This window comes from Fringilla coelebs (assembly GCF_963513975.1).
Source record: "Fringilla coelebs genome assembly, chromosome: 4".
Taxonomy (NCBI): Eukaryota; Metazoa; Chordata; class Aves; order Passeriformes; family Fringillidae; genus Fringilla; species Fringilla coelebs.
The window spans coordinates 8241918-8266738 of NC_140032.1; the positions used below are offsets into that span (position 1 = coordinate 8241918).

Consider the following 24821-nt stretch of genomic DNA (forward strand, 5'->3'; position numbering starts at 1 on the left):
GCAGCCCCGGCCGCCCCCCCGCGCAGCCCCGGGGCCGGGCGCGGAGCGGAGCGGCGCGGGGCGGGCGCGGCCCCCCGCGGCGGCGGCGGCGGCGGGGCGGGGCGGGGCGGGCGGTCCGGCCCGGCGGGCGGGGACATCGCGGCCGCCCCGCTCCGCGCCCGCTGCGCGCCGAGCAGACGCAGGAGCGCCGCGGCGGCGGGCGGGCGGCAGCGGCGGCTCCTGCGGGCGCTCGCTCCCTCCCTCCCTCCCTCTCTCGATGCGCGGTGCGCGGCCGGCCGCGGGGCTTGCGCAGGTAGGCGCCCCGCCGCCGCACTTCGCCCGGCCCCCTGCACTTTTTTTACTGCTCCCACCACTTTTTTTCCGCCTTTTTACTATTATTTTTCCTGTTCCTTCTCCGTGTGGGCACTAGGGGCGGGGGGTTTTCTCGTCCTCCTCCCCGCGCTGAGCGCCTCTCTCCCTCTCCCGGCAGCGCGGCGGCGGAGCGGAGCGGTGAGCGGCGGCAGCATGCGGCGGCCGGGGGATGTCTGAGGCGGGCGGTGCGGCGGCGGCCGCGCTGCCCCGGCGCCGCTCCGGAGGCATGCGGGCGGCCTGGGGCTCCGTCTGGTGCCTGTGCCTGGCGGCGGCCGTCGGCGGGATGCCGGCGGCGCGGCGGCAAGGCGGCGGCAAGGCGGCGGCGGCGAGGAGCGGCGGGCAGCCGGCAGGTAAGGGCTGCGCGGCCGCGCACACACACGTGCTCCGCGGGGACGGCTCCGGCCCGGCCGGGGTCGGCGCTACGAGTCCCCGTCCCTGAGCGAGCGGAGTGGGGCGGATGGATGGAGAGCGCCGGAGGCGGCTGTGGAGCGGGAGTTACGAACGCGGGGCCGGGGAGGTTCCATCTCGCCGTGGCTCGGGGTAGGCTCAGAGGCGCCCAGGAGGGACAAAGTGCTTTTAAGAGGATCCCTGTCTGCCAGGAGCTCTCTCCCAGCAAGGCAGTGCATGGGGCACCCCGTGGTAACAGCTGGGAAGATGCTTGCGTGCCTGTGTAGCGGCGCATCTTCGGCGCTCATCGGAAATGCTCTGACTGCGTGTGTTCGGGTGGGAAAAGTAAGGAAAGGTCATTTTTTATCCTCATCTTGGGAGCAGATGCCACAGCTCCGGGTAGGCACAAGCTGGGTTGCAGCCGAATAAGCGGCTGTGCTGAGAAGGGAACTGCGTTTCGGGGAGCCGGTGGCGATCTCCCCTGGAGTGGCAGCGCTGCAGTTGCAAGTGAAAAAAAGTTAACACGTCGGGCAAAAGCTGGGTTTTGCTTTTTTCCTTCTTCTTTCGAAGTAATATACGGCGGGTTTGAAACATCGTGTCTCTCTGATCCGCCTCAGCTGCTACCTGAGTCCCTGTTTATTTTTCAAAGCTCTTTAATGGAAGGGAGCCCCCTCGCAGCCCCCTGTCCTCCGGTTTGCATGTACCCGGCAGAAAGTTTCCATTGTTCAGGAAAGGGTTTGAAGCCTGTTTGCCAAAAAAGTGACAGGGGAATAAATGGACTTCGTGGAGGCTGGGGGGTGGGGGGCATTACTTTCATACCCCTTTTGGTTAAAGCTATAAATCACACAGGGGGTTGGGTTTGTTTTCAAGAAAGTCCTAATAAAACACCAGATTCTTAGTGTAACTCGTTTGGCTCATTTTTCACAGCCAAAAGAATTGATTTATGGGGCAACATCGCAGGGACTTGGTCAGAGCAGATGAGGTCGGTGTGCGGAAGGCAGCGAGCAGCCTGTGCTGGCCACAGGGCTGCGAGTGACAGAAGCGAAGTGTCCCCAGCTCTCTCTGGCTTAGCCTGAAGTGCGCGTTGGTGCTGTCAGTTCAGGCACAGTCGATCCCACGGGGGTGAGGAGCAGCCTCAGTGGTCCCTGGGCTTCCACCCTCACCTTCAGCCCAAAGCTGGGGTCGATGATGTGTTGAAGTGGTGCTAAACCCCTCCCGTGCTCTGAGATACTTTTGCAAGTTAAAGCTTTGGGACGCTGTTGGAATCGTAGCAAGTGGCATACTCGGAGGTCACACGGAGGGAAGGGAAACATCCTTCCAGTGATGTCTGTGAAGTGCGTGATGGGTTGGCATTTCCAGGGCCTCCCGTGGAAATGCTCAGGACAGTCTCTCTTACCTCTCAGTCAGCTTTCTCCAAAGCGAAGGTGGCACTGTCAACTCCCGCTCTGGTCCCTGGAATGGGATTCCTCCCTGAACCAGGAGGGTTCCTGTCAACCCTAACCCCTAGAAAGGTCTTCAAGAGCTGCCCCATGACTGTGAGCTGTTGAAAGCTCCTGTGGACAGGGACTATGAGGGGAAAGACAGCTTTTCAGTGCTAGTGGCCATCCCACCGTCATCTTCCACGTGCGTGGGGAAGGTGAATCCAGTGCTGCTTCCCCAGCTCTGTGCCAAAGCCAGCGGCTCTGCGACCCAGAGGGCACCCACTGCCTGTCCGACCTGGGGGGGAAAAGGTTGTGCAAAAGAAACTGTAAAGAATATAAACCTTCAGAGCCAAGTAAAAACACATTTTACTTTTTCAATCTATTTGAATTGAATGGTAAAAAGCAAATTCTTTCTCCTAGTCAAATGGGCCATGGGGTATTGGCTCATTACTGAGGGTTGTTGTTCGCTGGGCTTTGCATTTACAGTCTAAGGCCTTATTTTCCATAAAGGGGCTTGGAAGGATTTTTCCCCAGTGATCTAATTCTCCACACGGGGCTGTGAAGGCTATAACAGCTACTGCTTTGTGCCTATACTCAGCTACATAAAACACACATTGAAGGGAGGCATTCTCGAGGTATGTGTATGTTTGCTAATATGAATACTGGCTATTAGCGGAGGTGGAGGGGGTGCAGGTTTTAACATCTCCGCAGGGAGGTGTTCGGCTGTTGGCAGGAAGGAGGCAGATGGCGGGGCTGTTGCTGAATAGAAGCTAAACTAAAAACACCAGGGGCCTCATCTGGGCTGAGTTTCTCTTCTCTCCCGTTCTCGGGGCTGCTGTAGGAAGAACAATGTCAAATTTCCCCCCTCCCTCCTTTTTTTTTTTTTTTTTTTTTTTTTATGAATGAAAGTAAGAGAGGCGAGGCAGGATTGAATGTGTATGTCATTCAGGGGCTATGACAGAGATGATTAGGGAGGTCAGTGAACTCCTTTGCAGCCTTGAGCATGCGGTCACTCTATTCAGCAGCCACAGAATAGACATCAATATAAAAAAGCCCGTCCAATTTGCATTAGTATTCAGATAAAGATATTACTTCGTACGATTTGTGAATGTCAAGTAATGCTGGCTGTTTTCTTAGAGAGCAGCCCAACTGAAACAGCAGCATTTAACTTTTAAGAAATTCTGATAACCTTCTGATTACCATCCTATATCCTGTAACTTGCTTGTGTGCGTGTCTGCACACGGTATATGTGAAAAAGGCAATTTCTGGGCTCTTTAGGATTTGTGTTGCACTAGTTAGCTGCTGAGGCTGTCTGAGTGCATTGAAAGTGTTGTATAGAGAGCTGCTAATGTTTGATCAGGTTTGTGCGGGAAGGGGAGGGGAGAGCTCTCCCAGTCTGTCAGGAGCAGGAACCGAAGTTTCCTTGTGCAAGGAGTGGAATTGTCACCCACAGTTAATACTGCACAGGCAGGTTTTTTTCCTGAAGGACAGAGCAAGGACCGTCTAGGGATTTTGTTTAAGTTTATTGGGAGGGCATGTGCAATTCCTGTGACTTTTTTGTGTGGAAAGAAGTGGTGATGTGCCAGCTGCAGTGTTTTTCATGCAGCTGATGGCAACTGGGCTCTTGTAGCCTTCCAGCATGAGCTCAGCGAGGGGTCCAAGGTGTAGGGTACGCCGATCTGTGTCACTTTGCTTTGTGTATCTGAGTGTTTCAAAGTTCATCCTGAAATTATAGGGGTATTGAAGCGAGTGCCAAATGGCACTGGCTGTTCCTGGAGCTGGCCTTGGGGTTTATGCATTCAAACCCTGTGCAGAGAGTCTCTCATATATTGATGGTGCTCCTTACTTTGTGCCCTGCACCAGAAATGTTACAGATTCAGTGGGCAGCTGTGAGTGATAGTTTTGAGATTAAAACTTGATCCATTTGTTCTCATGAACAGTAGCAGCTAAAGCTAGTTAAGTCTTTAATACTGAGACTAGTATATTTTGCTATATGCAATAAAATAAGAGGACACAAATAAAAGACGATGAAACATCACTTCTTTAAAAAAAAAATCTATTTCTTACCTTGCAAATAGTGAACTAGAAACTGAACTCTGTTCCAGTGCAGAGATGGACTCAATATATTCAATAGTAGCAGTACATGATCTCTTCTACACATACTGACAAGGGTCACTCCAATTAAATCTGAGGATTTTTTTCTTTTAGTAAAGAATTTATTAGCAACTGCTGAATAGGAAACGTGATGAAAGTAGATCTGAAAATTGTGTAGCAAAGTGTTGATCTGCTAATTAAATTATGCAATTAAACTAAGCCGCTCTGACTGGCATGTTAACTTTTACAACTCCCTCTAAAAAAATCCTCAGTGCTCTTTGGGAAGGTGAACCTGTCGTGAAGCCTGACTGAATGTGGGTTTTGAAATTAGGTGAACACCAGAGAACCCTTGATTACAGCATTCCCACTGTATCCAGATGATTTCCGTATGGTGGGACCCAGTCTGCTGGTTGCAAAAAGCTGAAATTTTTCATAAAGCTGGAGGAGGGTTCTCCCCCCTGCACTTTATTTATAAGGCTGAGAACAAAATTTTTCCTTTTAAAATAACAGTGAATTTTGATATCCACCTGAATGCTTAGAAAACTGTCCTTTTGAATACTTACTGTGTACATCTGCTATTCACTTAGGGATCCTAAAGGATAGGGAATCAGCCTGGTTTCTGAGCAATAAATACAATTTTCAGTTTAAAAGCATAGGATCAAGGTGTTTCTGACAGTGATCTCTCACTGGCATGTGGAGCTGTGACTGAAGACATTTGCTGCACCTTAATTTTAGCTAAGGTTAGGGCATGGCCTGCTGGTGGCTTTTCCTGGCTGGTCATTGAAGTGTGCAGGATTCAGTGCAGGAGCCTGAGCATGAGCCATTCATGGAGAAGTGGCTGTGTTGTCATCATGGTTTAGCTTTTGACACTTTTTACTATATATAAGGTAGAACCATCAGGCTTATAACAAATTCAGATATTTATACTGAAAATAGAGTTGAAATTCCCTCTGCAGTTTCCCCCAGCTGAACCTGATACACAGACAGACAATGAATCTGGCTATTTTTCTTATGTTTCCCTGCTTGAATAGATTTCTGTCTTGTCCCTTATGGGCTACATGCTCTTAACTTTTCATGTGTCCTGGGAGTTTGTCTGACTCTGCATATCTGTTTCTTCCCTTTTTTCTGTCCCTTAAAAAACACTCCAGCCTTGAAATTGCCTGCTGACTCCAAGGCATTGACTAGAGTGGTTTGATGCAGCTGTTTCAGTGTTTGCCGTTTCATCTCTTAACGGCGATTAGTGATAAACTTGATTGTACATGTACCAGACTGTATGCAAAGAGGATGGTGCCTGCTAAAAGTTTGCCTTACACTGGATTTTTTTGCAGCAAATGGGACTCTGGTTCAGCACAGCCACTCATGGTATGTGGCAGCAGGCAGCCCAGACTGTAGGAGGAGTAAATCTGAAAGCACCTCTCTGCAAACGCTGGGCTGAAACCGTGTCTGAAGATGCACACAAAGACAAAAGCACCTTAAAATACCATTTTACACCCTGAATTTTTTTCCTTGGCCTCCTACATAGCTCGTCAGTTTAGCTGTTTCTACTCTTTTGGCTGTTTATCTGGTGGTCTTGTTAAAAAAAAAGCCTTTTCTCTGAGGTAAAGCTGACTCCCCCAGTGTCTCCTTCCTCCTACTGCTCAGAGCTCAGGTTGCCAAGTGCCATAGATGTGATTTAAAGCTCTATATGTGTGAAGAAGGGCTTTTATTCCTGCAGTGAATGCTATATTCCTGGTGTGCTTACCCCTAAAGTATCTGCTCCTTGGCTTGAATGACCAGGAAGTTTCTGCAGTATCAAAAGCAAACAAGAACTGTGAGATATGAGCTGAGTAAAACCTTTAGCAAACTTGATAGTTAAAATGTGAAAGGTAATCAGATGTAAACCTGCCCTATTATTCTGATAGGCTATCAGGGCTTTTGCATTCAGGTGGATAGGAACTAGCCAGGAGGAAGATAAACCAATTTTTTTTGTGCAGTGACACTCAGGTTACTCAATGTAGCAAAGCTATTTTTGAAGAATAGCAGCACAGTCAAGTAAGAAAACATTTCTCCAGTAACTGCTTTAGTTTCAGATGTATTAATCTAAAAAAGGGGTGGTATTTATTGCAGAGATGGAGTGTAGGTCTAGTGTGCTGGCCTTGCTTTCTCAAATCCAGAGAGCAAGGCAAGATATCGAGCTGGTTAAATAAAAATGTTATATTGCAGCTTGGAAGTAGATCTCTTTATCATGCAGAACTGTATGCAAAACAATTGCCATGTGCTTACATGTTTAGCATCTGTGAGATTTTGGGGCTGTGCCATTTCTGCAGGTTGTGAGGGGTTGAAAGAATTAATAACTCAAGTGAGAAGGGTTCCAAGTTTTTGGGTGAGGAAAGGAGGCAGCCCAGGGTTGCTCTCTGGGAGCAGGCTCTGCTCCACAGGCTGCAGTGTGTGCTGAAGGCTCTTCCCTGGGAACACCACAGCACCAGGACTCCAGCTCTGCTTTTGCTGGCTGGGATTTTCTCCCCTCCTTTCCTTTCCACCCAAGGAGCCAAGCCATCAGTTAAATTCCTTGAGTATGAGGATTTTAGGGAATGACAGTAACAGGCAATGGTAGTGCACTGTGCCATGCCAGAAGCCTCCAGAGGTGGTGGCTTCCCAACTGTTGCTTTTTCACAACTGATGAAAGTATTTGTGTGTTTATCTTCATTTAAATCTTTTGCCCTGGAAATTGGAGTGTTTTATAGTTGATTTCACTGAGCTACCTTGTGCTGCTCACAAGGAATCTCACTAAATTATTTCAGCTGATGTAGTTAAATCACTAAAGCTTTGGAGACTAATGCTGTGTTATAAGGATTGGACTATTATCCAAAAGTAATGTATTTTAAGCATTTTGGAGTTGACCTGGCACGAGTTGGGTGTAGGGGAGACAGCAAAATAGCTGGGTATTTCTTAGGGGCCAGACCTTGTGGTGGTGATGTGGTGTGGCAGAGGGAGGAGTGGTGTAAAATAACAGGCAAGGAGGGGAGGACTTCATGGCAGAGGGCTCCAAGGAGGACCAGAGCATCTCTGAACCTCCTCTCACAAGAGGCAGGTGGCACCTGGCTCTGTGAAAATGGATTCAGGCATGGTCCTTGCAGCAGGACCATGTCCCAGGAGCCATCCAGCCCCCTAGAGGTGCCTCTGCAGAGGGGATTTTCTGGGGGTTTCATTGTGGTGTGTGGCAGAGGAGGTCATGTGAAGCCCTGGAGCTGTTTCTGTTCCACAGGGCACTGCAGGGTAACTGGCATCACCCTGAACTGACAGCTCATCCCCTCTTGCTCACTCCCCCTAGGGAAGGTAAAGTACACCTCTGTGAAGGCTTTTCTTTGGAGGAAAAAGGAGCTACAGGAGATGTCTCTGGATCCAAATGATGAGGCCAGCCTTTCTCAGCCTTCTGCCTTCCCTGTCAGAAAACTGAAAAGATCCCAAGAATTAGATTTTTAATTTTATTTTGATGCTTGACAGAGCCTGTAAAGACCCTTCACAGCAAATTTGGCTCCCAGTTTGGAGGGTCATTGCTTTCTTTTGGGGTTTTGCCATTCTCTGCTTCTTGTCGTCCTGTAAAAATAATAATGAGGTCCTGATCTTGTGCCTTTTGAATCCTAGGCAAAAAAAGCCCCCATTGATTTCCAAGAGAGCAGGCTGAAGCTCTTCATGGATCGTGGTGGGAGCAGCTATTTAGCATAAGCAGGGATTGTTTGGGAAGTTTTCTAATGACCCAAACATTTTAACAAGCAGAGGAAACTCTGGCGAGTGAAAGGACTGCCAGTTCGGGGTGGAGGTCCCTGGAACTGGCTTTCAGTGACCTCCATTGCTCTCTGGGCAGCTGTAGCACAGACCTTCACTTCCCACCTTCTGTCTGTAACTCCAGCTCCGATGGGAGCCCGCGGCAGCATCACAGCCCAAGCACCAGAGGCAGTGGTGACAGCCACCCCCCAGCTCCCTGTGCCTCTGTGGGGCTGAGCTGCCGTGCTGGCAGCTGTCCCCTCCTGCCCCATCCTGGCTGCTGTTTTATCAGTGTCACCAGCATCAGCCCCAGTGCCACGAGCTGCCGGCAGCGCAGTGCACAGGGAGCGTGTTCACAACCCCTGTGGGTCTGGGGGTGAGCCTGAGCCCTGGGACCCTGCACCACTCAGGAGCCCGTGGAGGAGCTTTCCTGGCACTTCCTGGACAGACAGAGCACAAGAAAAAGTTTTCCCACAGGATTGTTATTTTTTTTTTTCTTCTTTTATAACCCTGCTTTCATGGGCGAGACTCAAGTGCAAGCAATTCCCTCCCAGCAAAATACTTCAGCAGCTTGTGTAGGGCCTGAACGAACTGGTGATTTCATTTTTGTTTAAAATTTTTTTAACTTCTCTCTATAGATCCCCCCAGGAAAGCATTTTGTTTCTAGGCAGTAGCAGGATCTGTGCAAGATGAGCCAAGATGTGCCTTGGGAGATGGGAGTCTCACAGCTAGAAGTGAAGAGGAGAAACCAATTGCAGTGAGAAGGTTAAGGAGTTCTGAGTGTGCCCTGACAATTAGCATGTTCAAGTGAAGATAAATCCTCAATGAGCCTTTCTTTAATTAAAAGAATGATTGGAATTAGGCATAGTATCATCTCTCCTGATCAGTATCATGAGTATCTGTACGAATAAAGCATTTCTGAGGAGGGAGAGAAACACCAGATTTTAATCTTCCTTCGGTAGCCGATGTGTCTGCCTTTTTCAAGGGCATATTTCTCCCTGTCTTGGAGTACCCAGGCTTGTTGACAGTAAACAACTGTCACTTGGCAGTTTATGAAAGAAGAATGTTTTAAGAAAACATGTCCAGTTTAAATAGTTATGTTAATAGGCTGGGGATTCATGCAGAACTGAGGGGGTCTAGTAAATGGAGGTACATAAATTAGCTGGTATTTAGTACCGTAGGATCGTGGATTGGTTTGGGTTGGAGGGGATCTGAAATATCACCTTGTTCCAACCTCCAGTATTCACTGTGTAAGAAAAGAGCTGAATGCAGTTGGGGAGAAAAATTAAAAATACTTTTCACTTTTACAGCCAGCGTGTTATGCATGAATTCACAGCTTTCTGTGAAAGCATAATTTTTTTTTTCCAAAGAAAATTCCGAAAGCCTCTTTCTTCCAGCATGTGGTGGGTTGAGCCTGGGAGGCCCCTGGGTGGGATGAGCTGCAGGGCTGGGACCCCAGTGCTCCCACTGAGCACCCCAAATGCTGCTCCCAGCTCTGCAGGCAGCATTTGGGCTTTGCAGCTGCCCTGCCCTGTCCTCAGCGGGGTGGTCGCTAGAGGAGGCTGCAAGAAAACTTTGCCTCCTGATTTGTGAATTGATTAATTACAGAAAGGAAGGCGTGGGGTGGGGAGTGGGGGGAAAGTAAGGAACAGCAGATGGTGTCCTCTCTGCATCCCTGCCCAAGGTTGCTACAAATCCATCACCCACCTTCTTTCGAGTTAAACACTGCTGGATGTAGTGAGAGATGGGTGAGCGCAAAGCGTTTCTTCCAGCTCAGCCCAAAGTCATCACTGTCAAAATATAATGAGTGGGGGCCTGGTGTCAGGCACTTGAAATCTGTAATCAAGCATAAAAAATATGTTTCAGGCTTTCCAGGCTCCTGCTTCACCCAGCTTGGGAAGAAGGATGTAAGTAGTTAACGGGGTATACTGCATTAGACTCAAAGGTACTGGGTAAAACCACTCTCCTGCACTCCAGCTGCCATCCTGGGATATAATAAAATACAGTGAATATCGTGGAGTTTAAATACAGAGTACTGTGTTACAGATACCCCAGGCTGAAAGAAAGCACCTCAGAGAGGGGCATCTTGACAGCAGCACTTTCTCCTGCCCTGGTTGCAGTTAGGGCAGGAGACCTGGAGGAGCAAATGGGAACCACCAGAGTTTTGGCAAAAGGGTCACACTCAATTTTTTTTGCCCAGTGGTTTGGTTAGTATTGCCATTATTTGAACTAGGAGGCAAAGGAAACCCAAACACGAAGCCTCCACTGCAGAAATGGTTTGCAATCTGCACAGTCAAAAAAGGAAAACAACTCCTGCAAAGTGTCAATGAAGTTGTGCTGGGGCTCCAGCCTGTGAATTATTTAGTGAAGGAATGAGATTTCTGCCTCATTTTTAAGTGCAGGTATGCTGGCATCTTGATTTTGAGGAGGCAGTGGGCTCCTGCATTGGAAAAGTCTTCCTGAAGGGGAGGGAAGCACAGAGGTAGCAGAGGGGACAGCAGGGGTTCTCCTTTGCCCTGTCCCCCTCAGTGCAGGGACAAAAAGGGGCAGGTTTGTAGCCATCCCTGTGGTCTCAGTGGTGGGTCACTGCCTGAGCCTGGGTCTGGTGGCCCTGTGCACTGCAAATTCCTCCTGTCACCTGCATGCTCTGAGCAAGATTGTCTTGTGAGTGGGATGTGTTAGCCCTGGCAAAAAAGGGCCTGAAACCTCCTCAGGTGCTTTCAAAACACATGTAAATGTTTGAAGTAGAGGTTTTCTCCCCCCCTGCCCCTGTGCATAGCAAATGAAGTGCAGACAAGAGGGGCAGTCTTTGCAGGAATAACTTCACCCAGTGTTTGAGCCCAGCTGCTTTGGGCATGGGACAGGGCAGTTGGAGGGGTGACACAGGATGTTTCAGGGCAAGCAGGAAGAGAAGATGACCCTGGATTAGCCACCTGCCCCTGGAAAGGGAGTGGAGGGGGCAGAATGCTGTGTGCAGCTCTTGCTCCATTTATGGGGTATGCATCAAGGGAGGTTGTCCAGCTTTGTGTTTTCATGAGTAGTGCATGCTGGTGGTTCATCCCACCCAAGGGAGCATGACAGGAGCCTTGGTGCCTGACTTTCAGACAAACCCAGCCCTTTGGTGGCTGCTGGGCTCAGTTTTCACCATCTCTATCTTCTACCTGGCAAACAGCTCTTTTCTTCCTCCATTGCCTTGCCTGCTGCACTGGCCGTCTTTGGCATCACAGCAGCATCCCTCTGATTCCTAGAGGCTCATTTGCACAGAGAAGAATATATAAGTGTTTCTGGTGGGGAAAGGAAAGGAAAAGCTGGGGAAATGAGAGTCAGAAGGATGGGGAATATATCCCAAAGTGCCAGTGGAAGGTCCCTGGTTCATGCAGGTAGGACCAGCCACGTCCTCTTGTAGTAGGAGGGTGGAAAAAGCCCTCTGAAGAGAGTCTGCATTTCCTTACAACAGCACTAAAATATCTCTGCACAGAGGTGTCTACCCTGCCTCTGGATCCTAATGTAGTGCAGGTTGCAGATGATTATTTGGGAGCCCTAAAACTGCTTGGAGGCAGTGGGAACCAAGACACGCATGACTTCCCTGAACTCTCTCTTAATTTGTAAAGTGGAGTCCCAACCCTGCTGTAATAGATAGGGTTACAGGAGACCATTAAAAGGTCCCTCCTGGTGAACCTGATGCCCTGGTGCTGCTGCTGGAAAAGATAAACCTCTGCATTCAGGTTGGATGGTATGCCATGCCCTGCCTGCATGCGCCTATGCATGGGAGCTGGTAAGTCCTGCTAATTTAGGGATTGTTTTCCAATCTGTTTTCTATAACCCTGTAGACTTAGTACAAATAAAGAACTGACTAAGTTTCCTGTGAGAAGCGCAGAATAAATGCTAAATGTGGGATTTGAATGCAGAAAGGTGAAAACACAAATGTATACAGAAACAGCAAGTCAAACAAGCTGAAAAAATATTGTAAGGTTGATTTAACAGAGCAGTGAACTCAGAGCTGTCTAATCCCTTTAGCAGCCTTCTTTAAAGAGGAGAAATAAAAGAATTTTTGACATGACTTTTCTTTGCCATCTCTCACAACTCTTCCTAATAATGGTGAAGGATAAGACTTGAGTTTAGCACAAGGACAAAGTGTTGCAGCTTTAGTTAGAGGTGTTTTCTAAATAACAAAATCTTCGTTTGTCATTTGCAACGTTGAAGTGGATCAGACTTCCTGAAAGGAGATTACTGTTAAATTTCTCCAACCGGGGTACCTGGCACCTAAATCTCGTTTGAGACTCTGAAATAACAAGCTTGGTTTTGAAAGATGCTGAGCCAGGTCAGGCTCTGCATTTAAATCGTTTAAGCACTCTCAAAATCTGGCTATTCATTTTGATGCATAGATATGGATTTCTGGGCTTAATCACCGACCTTTGCATTTCAAATGTTTGACCTTTGTTTTCTTTACTAAGTATGCAGACAGAGTGGCCCCCAAATTATTATTATTTTTCCCTTTTACACAGCTGAAAACGGCCAGCAGAGAAGACTTGGAGTTCTGCATCTTATTACTGAGAAATAGGGATCTTTGGAAATAGCATTTTATGTTACTCAAGGGAAACTTGCAAAAAGGGGAATATTTTCTTATTTTCATTCACGTGAACATGATCCTTCATATATCTAAAACCCACAATCAGTTGGAAAAAAACCCACCCAAACTACCCTAAACCTTTGCCCTCTCTTAATCCCTGTACAAGAGGGTTTTTTTTTTAAGATGTCCTTTTCTCCCCCCTGAAATAAAGGCAATTGATAGGCTTATAAACAAATACCAAACATTAAGTCCTAATCTCCATATAGAGGAGCCTGACCCTTTTTATGGAGAGAGAGGGTTGAGGGAGGAAACGGGGCCAGGAGTTTCAGGTTTAATGCTTATTAAAGTTTTAGTGGGTGGGAAAATGCAATCAATAAATTTTGTTTAATGCCTCAAAACTGGTGTTAGTTTTCACTAGCTACACCGGAGAGTAGTTTTCATTTTGAAACTAGGACACTCGTAGTTGGAATGACAATTAATGTGGAGTGAATATGGTCCCAGTTGGAAGCCGATTTTTTGAATAGCATGAGAACTCCCCCCACCTCCCTGCCTTGGCTCCAAAGTGGGGTAGCTTCCGTTTTTAATTAGCAAACCCGGCAAAATTTAGCTCATTGTGTCTTTCTGATCCTTTGGCCCAGTGGATAGCTTGGGTTTCTCCATCTTGCTGTCTTGAGGCTGTTCTTTTTATTTTTTTCCTTCAGTTTTGGTGCGGGAAGGAAAGGGGGGCTTCAGGATACTTAGGATTAAAGTCATTGTTTGGGGGTATTTGCAGCCAGCTGCCTGCATTAAATGAAGATTAGAGGAGTGCACATTAAAAGTGCAAGGGAAATACAGAGGACCTGGGATTTGGGAGCTGCATAGCTGTGAATCGAAGGGGAAAGGTTGGGGCTTTATGGCAAATTTTTTCTGATGCCATGTGATCCTAAAGCCCACTTCAGAAAGCATCACAAGTAGCTTCCAGGGCAAAACTGGCTTGGGAATTGGAAAAGGAGCAGGAGCATTTGCATCCCTTAAAAAGTTCCTCTGAGGTAAACCTAAACTTCTGAACCTGGGGAACTTACGTATTTCTTAAAAGTTCATCTGCAAGAGCACTTGAGAGGTGGTGAAATTTTGATAGAACTGACCAAGTAGCTGAAAGCCCACCCTGGAGGTCAAAGCTCCAGCAGTAATGAATATTTGAAAAATTTTTAGGAAGGAAATAAAGATGTAGAGAAAGAGCCCAGGAAAAAAATAACCAGAAGAATCACTCAGCAACATTTTAAGAAAATTTTAAAACATTTCCAAAGATACAGCTGCTCTCCTTTCCCTATGCTCTGTGTAGCAGTCGTTTGTGTAAGCTGTGTCCTTGTAGCAAACTCTGCTGATTACTTGGGGTGTGTCACCTACAAAACCCCTGCAGGTAACCTGGAGCAGGAGGGATGCTGTGGTGCGCTGATGCTGAGTAGCACAGGTTTGATCAGGGCCTCCACAGTTTGGCAGGAATTTCTGCTCCAGTGGAGTTTGGGGCAAGCTTTGCCCAATCTGCTGGGATGCTGGGAAGCCTCATTCTGTGCCTCAGTTTACACAGCTGCTGCCACTGGCTTTGAAAGGGCTCGTGGTAGTTGCTTGCTTGCTGCAGTGATGAGGGTTTTTTGGACTTCCTGAGGCATGTAGAGCAGAAATGTAAAACATCAGCTGCTTTGTGGTGGGATCTGTCTGTCAGCATCAAGCTGGGATGCCCCTGCTGTGCTGAGCAAAAGCTGAGGCCAAGTTGGCCACTGTTCTTCAGAGGCAGCAAGAGGCAAGACACCAAAAGGATGACAACACAGTCTCTTGTGCTCCCCGAGGATCAGCCCAGGGAGTTCCCATCGCTGCCTGGAGCAGGGAGCAGTGTGGGCTGGCCACCTTTGGGCTGGTGAGCTGGTCTGTGTGACCTGTGGGGTGCAGCTGCAAGGGTGTGCTCATGGTGCCAGGCTGGGGCTGGTGTCAGCCCCACTGTCAGTGTGGGCTGCTGAGAACTGCTGAGAACTGATGCAGCTCATTGCTGCCCTCCTGGAGCAAAGCACAGAGACTTTGGCACCTGGGAGAGCAGGAGCCATCTGCGTGGGCATCCTTGAGCAGGAGCTCTCACAGCCTGGGGACTCAGCATGCCCATGCTGCCTCCCATCTGCTGCTCCCTGTCTCTGGGGACCATTGATGAACTGGAGACATTTCACATCAGTTCTTTTATTTCTCTAAAAAAAGTTCCATGCTAAGCTCAAAATGTTCAATGCAGAACTCCGAGGTAAGTAGATACATACAAGGGGTGTTTGCTTCCCTGTTTCAGTGAGGAACCAAGTGTTTGTTTGTACAATCTGGCCAGATTTTAAGGAAAACTCCTCATCACTGCTTGTTCTTTTAAGCCAGCAACCCCCAGCTGAAGGCTTGGGATCAGTTCTGGGCTCTCAGCAGCAACCAAGGCTTTGTGCCCCTTGGAGGGGTTTACATTCCCATCTTTTTAGGTGTAGCCAGGAGACCCCTTTGATTTGTTCTCTGCTGAGATTTTTTCTGTCCTCTTCAGGGCTTCCAAGTGTCAGAGGGAAATCCTCCTGGCCAAAGTGTTTTTGTAACTGTTTTCGCTTTGTGACAGTTTATTTCTTTAAACTCTCTGTGCCTGAATTGGGTGATCTATGAAAACAGTCCATTAAAAGGAGGATACTGTAGAGTCCTGATGAATCCTGTTTTCTACTTGGCCGATGGAACAGAAAGCTAATTGCCAGTAGTAAATCCATTCAAAGGAGAGCTGGAGGGAGGGAGAAAAGCTAATATTCCTCCTTGAATGCCATTTAATCTCTGAAACCTTTCATGCAGATGTAAATTAGGATTTGCACAACAGAGTCAACAGTTGCTCCCTAGATAAGGCAGATTTGCAACATCTGCTTTTTCCATTTTGGAAGCTCTTCCAAAGTCGGGGATAGCCAAGCTAAACAGTAGAGATTTTTTTAATTCCTTTCCATAATCTCTTGTTTATAAAGAAAGCTGCATATGACAGAACTAAACCTGGTTATTGTTTTGCTAATTCTCTAGGAAAAAGGTTTGCTTTTCTCCTAAAACAGATCTAAGAAAACCCCTACGGGGTTTTTACACAGTGCAGTTACTTGTTAATGTCTTTGAAAGAAATGTCTGGTAACAATTGCAGAGGCCACTGCAGTGCAAATACGATATAAACAGTCTGCTTTGCCTTATTATTATTATTATTATTATTATTATTATTATTATTATTATTATTATTATTGCAGCTGTTTTAAGCTTTTCCAGGAGAACTGCCTCCTCCCAAGCAAACACATGCAATATAGGAAAGATGAAGTGGTACCTTTGAGTGATCTGGTCTAGGGAATGGTGTCCTTGCCCATGGCAGGGATGTTGTGATGAGATAATGTTTAAGATCCTTTCCAACACAAACCATTCTGTGCTTCTATGATTCTGTGAAATAATGGAGGCAAACCCTTTTCAGATATGATTATCTAAAGACATATTTTTGTATCACAGTTTAGACTTTTACAGATACAGATATTTTATTTTTGCAGTATTTCATTTCTGGGTGTGAGCCCCACTGAGCAGGGGAGATAACCCAGCAAAACACACTTTGGGAGGTGATACTGCTTCATCAAAGCATCCTGTGCTGCTGTAATTGCCAGAGCAAGCCCCTTCTTCCCAGGATGGCTGCAGCCTGACACTGGCAAGTGTGGTGCAAGAGGGGTCTTGACCTCACAAGGGGAAAGGAGCTGGAAAAGAGAAAAAAGAGAAGGTTTTCTATAATGCTTTTTATTTTATAAATAATAGAAAATGTGTACACAAAATACTTTCTATAATATCATGCATGTATTTGATATATTTGCTGTGTCAGGCTGGTGAGGTACATTTTGGGGAGACAGGGCCATAGCCAGAAAAGGGATGTTCCACCTCTGGCACCATCACAGTTGTGCAGAAAGGAGGGGAAGCTGTGCCCTGCATAAAGCACTGCCAAATATATATAAATATATATAAAAATATAAAATATATATAATTATATAAATAAATATAAAAATATACTTATAAATGCCCCATCAGCTCCCTGCAGAGCAGTGAGGGTTTGCAGGGACCCTGAGAAGGCAGGTTCCTGGGGAAACAGGTGATGCCATGATCTTATCATGCCCAGCTCTCACCGGGGCTGAAGGGCTCAGGACTGGTTTGGAGGTTTTCAATATTGCCCCAGGGTCTCTCTGCCTCCCTGGGAGGAGACAGAGGAAATGTGGGTGTGGATTCTGTGCATGGCATGGGGAGGTGACACTGAGGCCACTTGTCACTTTTCCTGGCTGCTTTTTAGATTTAGACAGATCTTAAATGAACAATATTTGGCAAGGAAAGTGTTTTATTTCCCTTTTTGGGAAGTTTGCTTTTCCCAGTGCAGAAGCCCCAAGGTGAGGCAGGGAAGTGACTCCATCCCAAGAGCAGACACACAGGTGTTGTGTAAAACACCTGAATGTTATTCACTGGGTGAATAATACTCAGTTAACACAGGTAGGACACTTATTTAGAATAAACCAGGGCTCAACAGACAGGACACAGTGCTGGTCTGAGCCTGGGGATAGTGCACATGCTCTTTGCCACCCTGGCTGTGTTCACCTCCCTAATGCTGGAGGTTTTCATGCACCTCCAGCAATTATCCACCAGCTTGCTGTCTGGGGCCATGGTGCCTCTGGGAATGGGATAACAAACTCAACAGGAGAAAGCCCTGGCGTGGCTGCTGCTCTGTGATCCTGTAATGTATCCTGTCACGGTGGATTTGGTGCAATAAAATACACAGAACAAGAAACTATTTCAGATCAACCTGACGAGAGAAATGCGCGGAGGAGCGCTGCCGTCTCTGTGCTCGTTAACGTGCCAAATACAGCTTGTCCAGCTTGAAAAGGGAAAAACACGATCTGCTTAGAGCTGAGCCTCAGTCCATCCCAGCACTGGGCTGTGGAGCAGTCCTGGAGAGCCTCTCGGGGTTGCTGGGGTTCAGGGTGGGGTGAGGAATCCCTGGCTGGTGGTGCAGAAGGTTGTGTGCCTCGAGTGCTCTGTGGGGCTGTCCCAGTGTGGCTTGAGCTGCGTGGTGGATGTTCCTCTGCTGCAAGGTGCCCACTGGGGGAAAAGGGTGATGGTGATGGGGGATGCATGTACCCCACCAGAGCAGTTCCTCAGGAGGCTCCTGAACACTTTGAAAAAGTATGGTTGTGGGAAGTCGTTCCAGGGGAAAAATCAAAGGTGAAAAGAAGTTTTCTGGAGCCAGAACCTAGCGCCTTGTGAGGTGACATGGGACCTTGGGGCTCCCTCACCCCTTGCTGTGCCTTTGTTGCCCAGCAGCAGTCCTCAGCAGCATGTGGAAATAGTCCCTGACACACAGGAGGGCAGCAGGCAGCCTCAAGGTTGGCTTGGATTTTTTGGGGGCCATAAGCTGCCCAGGAATAGACCACCACCCTCCACCTCTTCCTCGTCCTTTTGTGCCTGAATAAAAAATAACTTGGGAGCTGCATGTGTTAAAACCAAAATAAAACATTTCCAGGCTCAGCCAGAAACAAGTACTGATGTCTGAGAGGAGCAGACAGCTGATGGAAATACTGACACACTTAAGTACGTGGAGCTGTGAACCACACAGAAAGTGAATTATTGCTGGGATGAGCCAAGCAGCCACAGAGATGAAGTATCTTATCCTTATAAGTGAATGCATACAAAAGCATTTCAGCGTTGCTGGGCCAACTGCTCCTCATTGTGGAAGGTGTTTTCTGCCAGTTGCTGCCTTTTTGATCCTCTGAACAGCTTTAAAGTGGTCTCTTTCTCTGCAGTGTGTTTGCTATGAGCAGTGATGATGCTGCAAGTGCTGATGTCCAACAGATGCATCTCATGGTGGTTCTTGAGTCATTACTGCTTTGGCTAATCTACTAATTAGTTGAGTTTTAGGTATACCTTGGGAGCCCATAACCCAGATTGCCTCTTTCTCTCTCTTCTCTCTTTCTCTCTGTTAGAGCTGCAAATGTGTTAATCCCTGCTCTGCTGGCGAGTGTCAGAGTGGGCTCCCGTAACCCCTACATGGGTTAGCTCCCTGGTAATTTGTGTGTCATGGTTTAATCCTGTCTGGGAACTCAGCCCCACGCTGCAGCTTGCTCACCCCAACTCTGAGGATGGAGGAGAGAATTGGAAGAGTAAAAGTGAGAAAACCACCTGTAAGGGTGGTGATAAAGACAGTGTAATAAGAGAAGCAAGGGCTGTACACAGAAGCAAAGCAGAGCAAGGTGTTAGTTCACCACTTCCCCAGGGCAGGTGTTCAGCCATCCCCAGCACAGCCAGGCTCTTCATAGGGTGACTGAGAAAGACAAATGCCACCACCCCAAACAATCCCCCCTCTCCTTCTTCCCCCAGTTATATTGCTGAGCATGATGTCTGGAATATCCCTTGGGTCAGCTGGGCTCAGTTGTCCTGGCTTTGTCCCCTCCCATTTTTTTATAGCTGGAGAGTTGGCTTTAGAGGGGGCAGCTTCATGTCTCCTTCATGTCTTGGTGTCTCTGGTTGAAAAGGTGTTGGAAGCACCAAGCACATGCAGCTGGAGGGCAGGAAGGAGGTGCTGGACTCTGGCCACCCTGTGGGAGATGTGAGCTTTGGTTCTCTGCTTTGAACTCCTGCTGTTTCAAGCATGGAAATGAGACTGTCTCTGCTTTCAGATTTATCTTTGTACTTGAAAGCTATATAAGGAATGAGAGTAAAAATTGGTTCTCCAAGGTCACAGTTGGCAAAGTGCTTAAAAGCATTTGAGTGCCCATTTAAATACTTTGTTGAAATCTCTAGTTTGGGTCCTGTTTATTTTTTAAGCCGTAAGTATATAAACAAAGGTTTGAAAAACAGTTAACAGAAGTGAGATTAAGACCATGAGTAGTGTCTTCCTTTTAATTCACTGCTCCATCTACCCTGAGATTATTCCTGGTCAGTACCAAGGAAGTCACTAGAACCAAACTTTGCATCACAACATCTGCTGGAGACTGCCTGGGGAGATTGAGGGTAGAGATGCCAAAATCAAGTTGACAGAAACAAGAGGTGCTGCCTCATTCCACAGAAGAAGCTTGAGACCCCGGTTGGTCTGCTGAGTCTTACTTTCCTCTTCATTCCAGCATTCCCTGTATACATTTTGTAAAAATTCTTTGTTGCTTTGTCATTAACCCAGGTTCATTATGGTTTTTGAAAAAGAGTTATTTCCTTTTAAACAGCTAACCAGTACAGTTTGGCCTGTGCTTAGTCTGGGCTTGTTCCTGTTCAGTAGGTTTATAATACAAAAGCCAAGATACACAAGGCTTGGTCGTCTGGCAAACAGCTTTGGTAGAACTGTGTTTTGTGTGGAGGGCTTGTACAGTTGTGTGGGGTTTGTTTTCCAGTAGATTAAATTAGCAAGAGGTTCCATCAAAGTTAGACCAGTACTCAGTCTTGCAAGTGCAAAGCTGTCCACAGGGCTTTTTAATTTGAACCCAAGGTTGGTACCAGTGAAAAAATCCTCATAGTCTAGAAGAAGGAAGAAAAAACTTGAACATTTAAATCAGAATATTTCTTGGCTGTGTTTTCCCCAGAGATATATCCCAGTTGGGAAGAGACCATGGGTAAACACTCAAATGTTGCAATGAGTCTGATAGCAAGGAGATTCTGCATGGAGCTCAGTCTTCTTTTTTGATTTACTAAAAGTTATGCTTTCAGGGAAAAATTTTATTAAAAGGGAAAAAAAACAATCACCCTAACCTTGACTGCATGAACACCACAACATTCTGGCCAAACCATAAAATATTTTAGTTGGAATTGCTGCCATGGTATGAGGGAAGGTTCTTTGTAATCCCAGTGAGTGTGGGCTTTACCTCCTGCTAGACAATACCTCCCATGAAATTCCACCTTTTCAGGCTCCCAGAATCCTTTCTTTCTACCCTGCAAGGCTATTGACTACAGCATTTTTATATTTTAAATCTTTACATTTATACAAGAATAAAAACACACATGACAAGAAGAGAAAGGCAATACATTTTCCTCTTGTAGCCTGCTCCAACCCTTTCACCTAAAGGCAAAAGAGCAGCCTGGAGCCAAGGCTACATCCTCAGGTGTTTGAAGCTGCTCTACTTGCACTGGCTTCACAGTGAAGTCATTATCTATGAAGTTATCTTTGGTTCTGCACTTTTTTCGCACATGGAATAACTTCAGCAGGAAGCTAGTGATGCTTTCATTTATTTTAGCTCTTCCAGCCTTTATCTTCTGTCCAGCCTTCCACCTGTTTTCATTAGCCCACAGACACTGCTTTTGTGTCCCCCAGAGTCCCATAAGAAATTTGGGTTTTCCCTGGTTCTGCTCCTTTCTGTCCTTGCTGGGTCTCGTAGGGTTTGTGGGCAGACTCACAGGAGTAAACAAAAGGAAGTCTGGAGACTGAGCTGTGAACTTGCCAGCACACACTTATTTCTGCCACATCACCCCCTCACCTGCAGCACTGGGTGTTGCAATGACCCTTCTGGAGGTCTGTGCTGTTTGTTGGGATGCACCTGGTGGGCTGGTTGTGTTTTGGCTGCTGCAGGGTCAAAGCCATCCTTGTAGATCAGACCTGACTGTCTTTGCACAGCTACCTGCCTTGGCAGGCAAGGGGAAGGTCTGGGCACATGGAAGCATCAGTAGAGCAAATACAAGAATACAAGATGTGTTTCTTTTTTAAACACTCTGTCTCTGACACCTGTTCTTATTTATTCATCTCCATTTCTTTCTCCCTTTGCAGAATACTTGAGGAGCGAGACCGCCTTTCTGGAAGAGCTGGTGTTTGGAAATGGAGATACCATTGAACTTTCCTGTAACACCCAAGGCTCTTCTGTGTCTGTTTTCTGGTTTAAAGATGGTATTGGAATTGCACCTACCAACAGAACTCATATTGGACAAAAACTGTTGAAGATAATCAATGTGTCATATGATGACTCGGGGCTGTACAGTTGCAAGCCAAGGCATTCCAACGAGGTCCTGGGAAACTTTACAGTCAGAGTTACAGGTATGTGCAGAAATGCAGCTGTTTCAGTGATTTTCTATTCTTTTTTTCTTTTTTGCCCCTTTCACATGTTCAGCACACCTGGTGGTTTGTGGTGTTTGTCTTTCCTGGGAAGGTCTGTACTCCCTGGTAACTCCTGACAGTGATTAGACTGGCCAAACAAACCGATTGAAGAATGCTTGCGTGTCCATACCAAATGTTGAACCTTGATGTTCATGCTGAGAAGACTTAGAAAGGGTGCTGGTCAGATTAAACCCCAAATCCCCCCTAACACTCAGACAGATGCAATGCTACATGTGGCTTTGAAGTTTTTTGTGAGTGAGTGATGTTTTCTATGTTATGTGACAAATCAGTGGCAAAGTTGCATGTAAGAGCTGGAAGTTCCTGAAGACTGTTTCTCTGTTGTAGATGGTAAATCTCTGCCCTCCATCACAGTTATCACCAATTGCTAGCTTGTTTTAGAGGTAGCTTATCTGTAAACTGTGTATATCCAAAATATGTGCTTCATCAAAGTTACTTATTGGGATTCATGCATTGCAAACAAGTGCTGTGTTAGCAAAGCACATGCTGTCATTTGCTTGGCCATATTTTTCGTGATGAGGACGATAGAACAGAACAGCTACAAGCTGTCCAAGCCTGGATCACTAAACACAGAGTGCCAGAAAAATCTGTTGTTTCCAGATAGCTAACCACCAACACAAAGGTCATTTTCATAATTTCAGGCTGGTGCATTGGTAGGTGGATCACTGTGAGTAGATAAAAACTCTCCTGATCACAGGTTATAGGCCTGAATTTTCAGGAAAATTAGCCCCTTGGGGATCTCAGGTTTTGAAAACTTTCATTTGCCCTTAAACTATTGGAGCTTTTTCAAGAATCCTTGAATACCAGCTCCTTTCTCCAAAAGTTGAGTTCCCTCAAAAAGTAAGAGTCTCTGTCTGAAAACCAAACACGGAGTTGTTTGTGATTGGGAATCACGTCCACTCCATAGAGAACTTTCTCGTGCAATAGGATTTTGTGTGAGAGAAAACCATCATGAGAATAAAAGCTCGTTTCACCAAGCCTTCAGCAACATCTGCTTTTTATTGAGCGTTACTGGAGATTGCTGTGAATGCTTCAAGGTCATATCAATTAAATGGTTAAAGAAGTATTTGGCCCTTGAAAGGTTTTCTTTAACTAGGTACGATTATTGGAACTATCCAGCAAACTGCAGGTTGTTAGAAATGTTACTCTCTCTTTTTTTCCTAAGTGACATGAAAATGCTTTTGAGTTCAAGGGGCAGCAGGGAGGCAGGAGAGGGCAGCTGGTTACATGCTCAAATGAAACAGCTGCCAGCCCCAAAAGTTTGTAAAGTGAGAAATTGTTTTTAATAGAGGAAGGACTGATAATCCTCTGCTTTTAAAAAGTTTAAGCCCCTGTATTTTTCCTCTTCGCTAATAATAGCTAATAACAGCTTAAGAACTGGCGAGTAACCTGAACCTGCTTTCTGACAACATTATGAGTCTTTGATTCTATTAGCCCACTGTCATTACCACCAAAGTGCTGGTAATGTGGGAGCCTCCTTTTTAGCTGTCAGCAGCACTTGTTTTAAACTTTGAAGCTCTGCTTTATGTGGCAATAGTGGCGCCTCTCATATACTCAGATATTTCTTCATAATTAGTATTGATTGCTCAGCATGGCACTGCAGAGATGAGATTGTGATCAGAGATTTGTGGTTTGTGTCCCCAATTCTTAAAGGTAATGCCAGCAATTAGCTCAGGTATCTGGTCAGGTGTTCATGTGGGTATCTGGTGTTTGGGGCTGGCGTTGTTCTCTGCATTAAACTGGTTTAAAGCTGTACTAACAGACTGGAATTGCTCTGATCTCTGTCCTTAAGTGAGCAAAGCTAGGTTAGGTATGCTTGGAATAGCTGATCCACATGTAAGTTCCATTTTGAGAATGCTTCCATGTCCTAGGGGCATATGAGGGTTTTCCTACACAGAGCCATGAGATTTGAGTCTGCAACAAGCTGACTGTGCTGCAGTGACTCTGCCTGTGCACAGGGGGATGTTTGATGCTGGAAGCAGAGCAAGTAGATGCTGGAGCTGGCATTCAAGGGCTGAGAACCAGGCTGATTAATAGCAGGATTTGATCTCTTTAAAATTCCTCCCTTGACAGACAAGGGCTTGAGTGTTTTGCTAGTTTACAAAAACAAACATACTGTCCCCTAAAAACCTGAGCACTTGGAGAGGATCGTGAAGAGGCTGCATGCCCAATCTGATATCCAGCCCTGTTGGCAGAAGCTCCATTTCTGCAGCCATTTCATGCACAGAGCAGCTTTTGGATTTGGTGGCTGAGCAGCACCCCTGTGATGAGCATGGGCTGCAGGCTGGTACCAGCAAACAGAGCTTTCAAAATATGCAAGGCCAAGCATTACAAAACAGGTGACTGAACAAATTAAGTCCCTTTTCATTCATAATTAAAACCTTTTTGAGCAGTTCTTGCCAATACTTCAACAACTTCTGCTAAGGATTACTGTTTTAGTAAATGATAAACAAATAGGTTATAATTTTTAGTCACCTTTTAAAAAAGGGATATGGGATATTTGGTCTTAAAATCTAAGTTGCAGTTCTCATCCTAAAGACGAACAAAGTCAAAGACTTCCCTCAACCTTGTGAAAATTATTTTGAATTAGGTTAAAAATTGATTCTCCTCCTCTGGTCATGATGGATTCATTGGAAAGCAGAAGTAAACTGTAATCATGTGTTAATATGTGGGTAACCAAATCTGAGAGCAGAGCTGAGAAGGTGCTGATTTCTCCATCGATGCTGGTGGGGATTTGGCTCACTTTCTGCCTGACTTGAGTAAACCTGCTGGATCAGCCAGAACACCTAAACATCCACTTCACTTTCAGCAAGCCCCATGGCATTTCCCTAGTTCTGCTGCCAGCAGGACCTCAACTGTGCATTTGCAGTTAGAGACGTGCTTGGAGTCGTCCTTGAGCCTTTGCCAAGGAGAAGGTGCAAAGCACCATGAGCCCCTGCAGTCTAAGGCAGGGAGATGTTTCCTGTGTTGCTTCTGTGGATGGTGAAAATGCCTGGTGGGCCATTCCAGATTCTGCAGGGAAGAACTATTTGTTGTTAGTTTTCCTTCTTTTTCCCTCCTTTTATCCCCTCCCCACCTTTTTCTTTCTCCATTTTTACCTCCACTCTGCTGGCCAGAAAACAGTAGAAGACTCAAGTGCATCTTG

At 46.5% G+C, this 24821-nt stretch overlaps 1 protein-coding gene across 2 annotated transcripts in view; it reads left to right on the forward strand.

Annotated features, from left to right (window-relative positions):
• Positions 1–520: 520 nt before the first annotated feature.
• Positions 521–24821, forward strand: part of FGFR3 (fibroblast growth factor receptor 3) — a gene marked incomplete at its 5' end in the record, with an annotated part of 54764 nt that continues 30463 nt past the window's right edge. The window contains 2 exons of one of the 2 annotated variants that reach the window (XM_084204905.1): positions 521–701; positions 21335–21598. In XM_084204905.1, coding sequence (XP_084061031.1) covers positions 521–701; positions 21335–21598 — 445 coding nt within the window. The remainder of the gene's footprint in view (positions 702–21334; positions 21599–24821) is intronic. The other variant, XM_084204906.1, reaches the window with a different exon arrangement.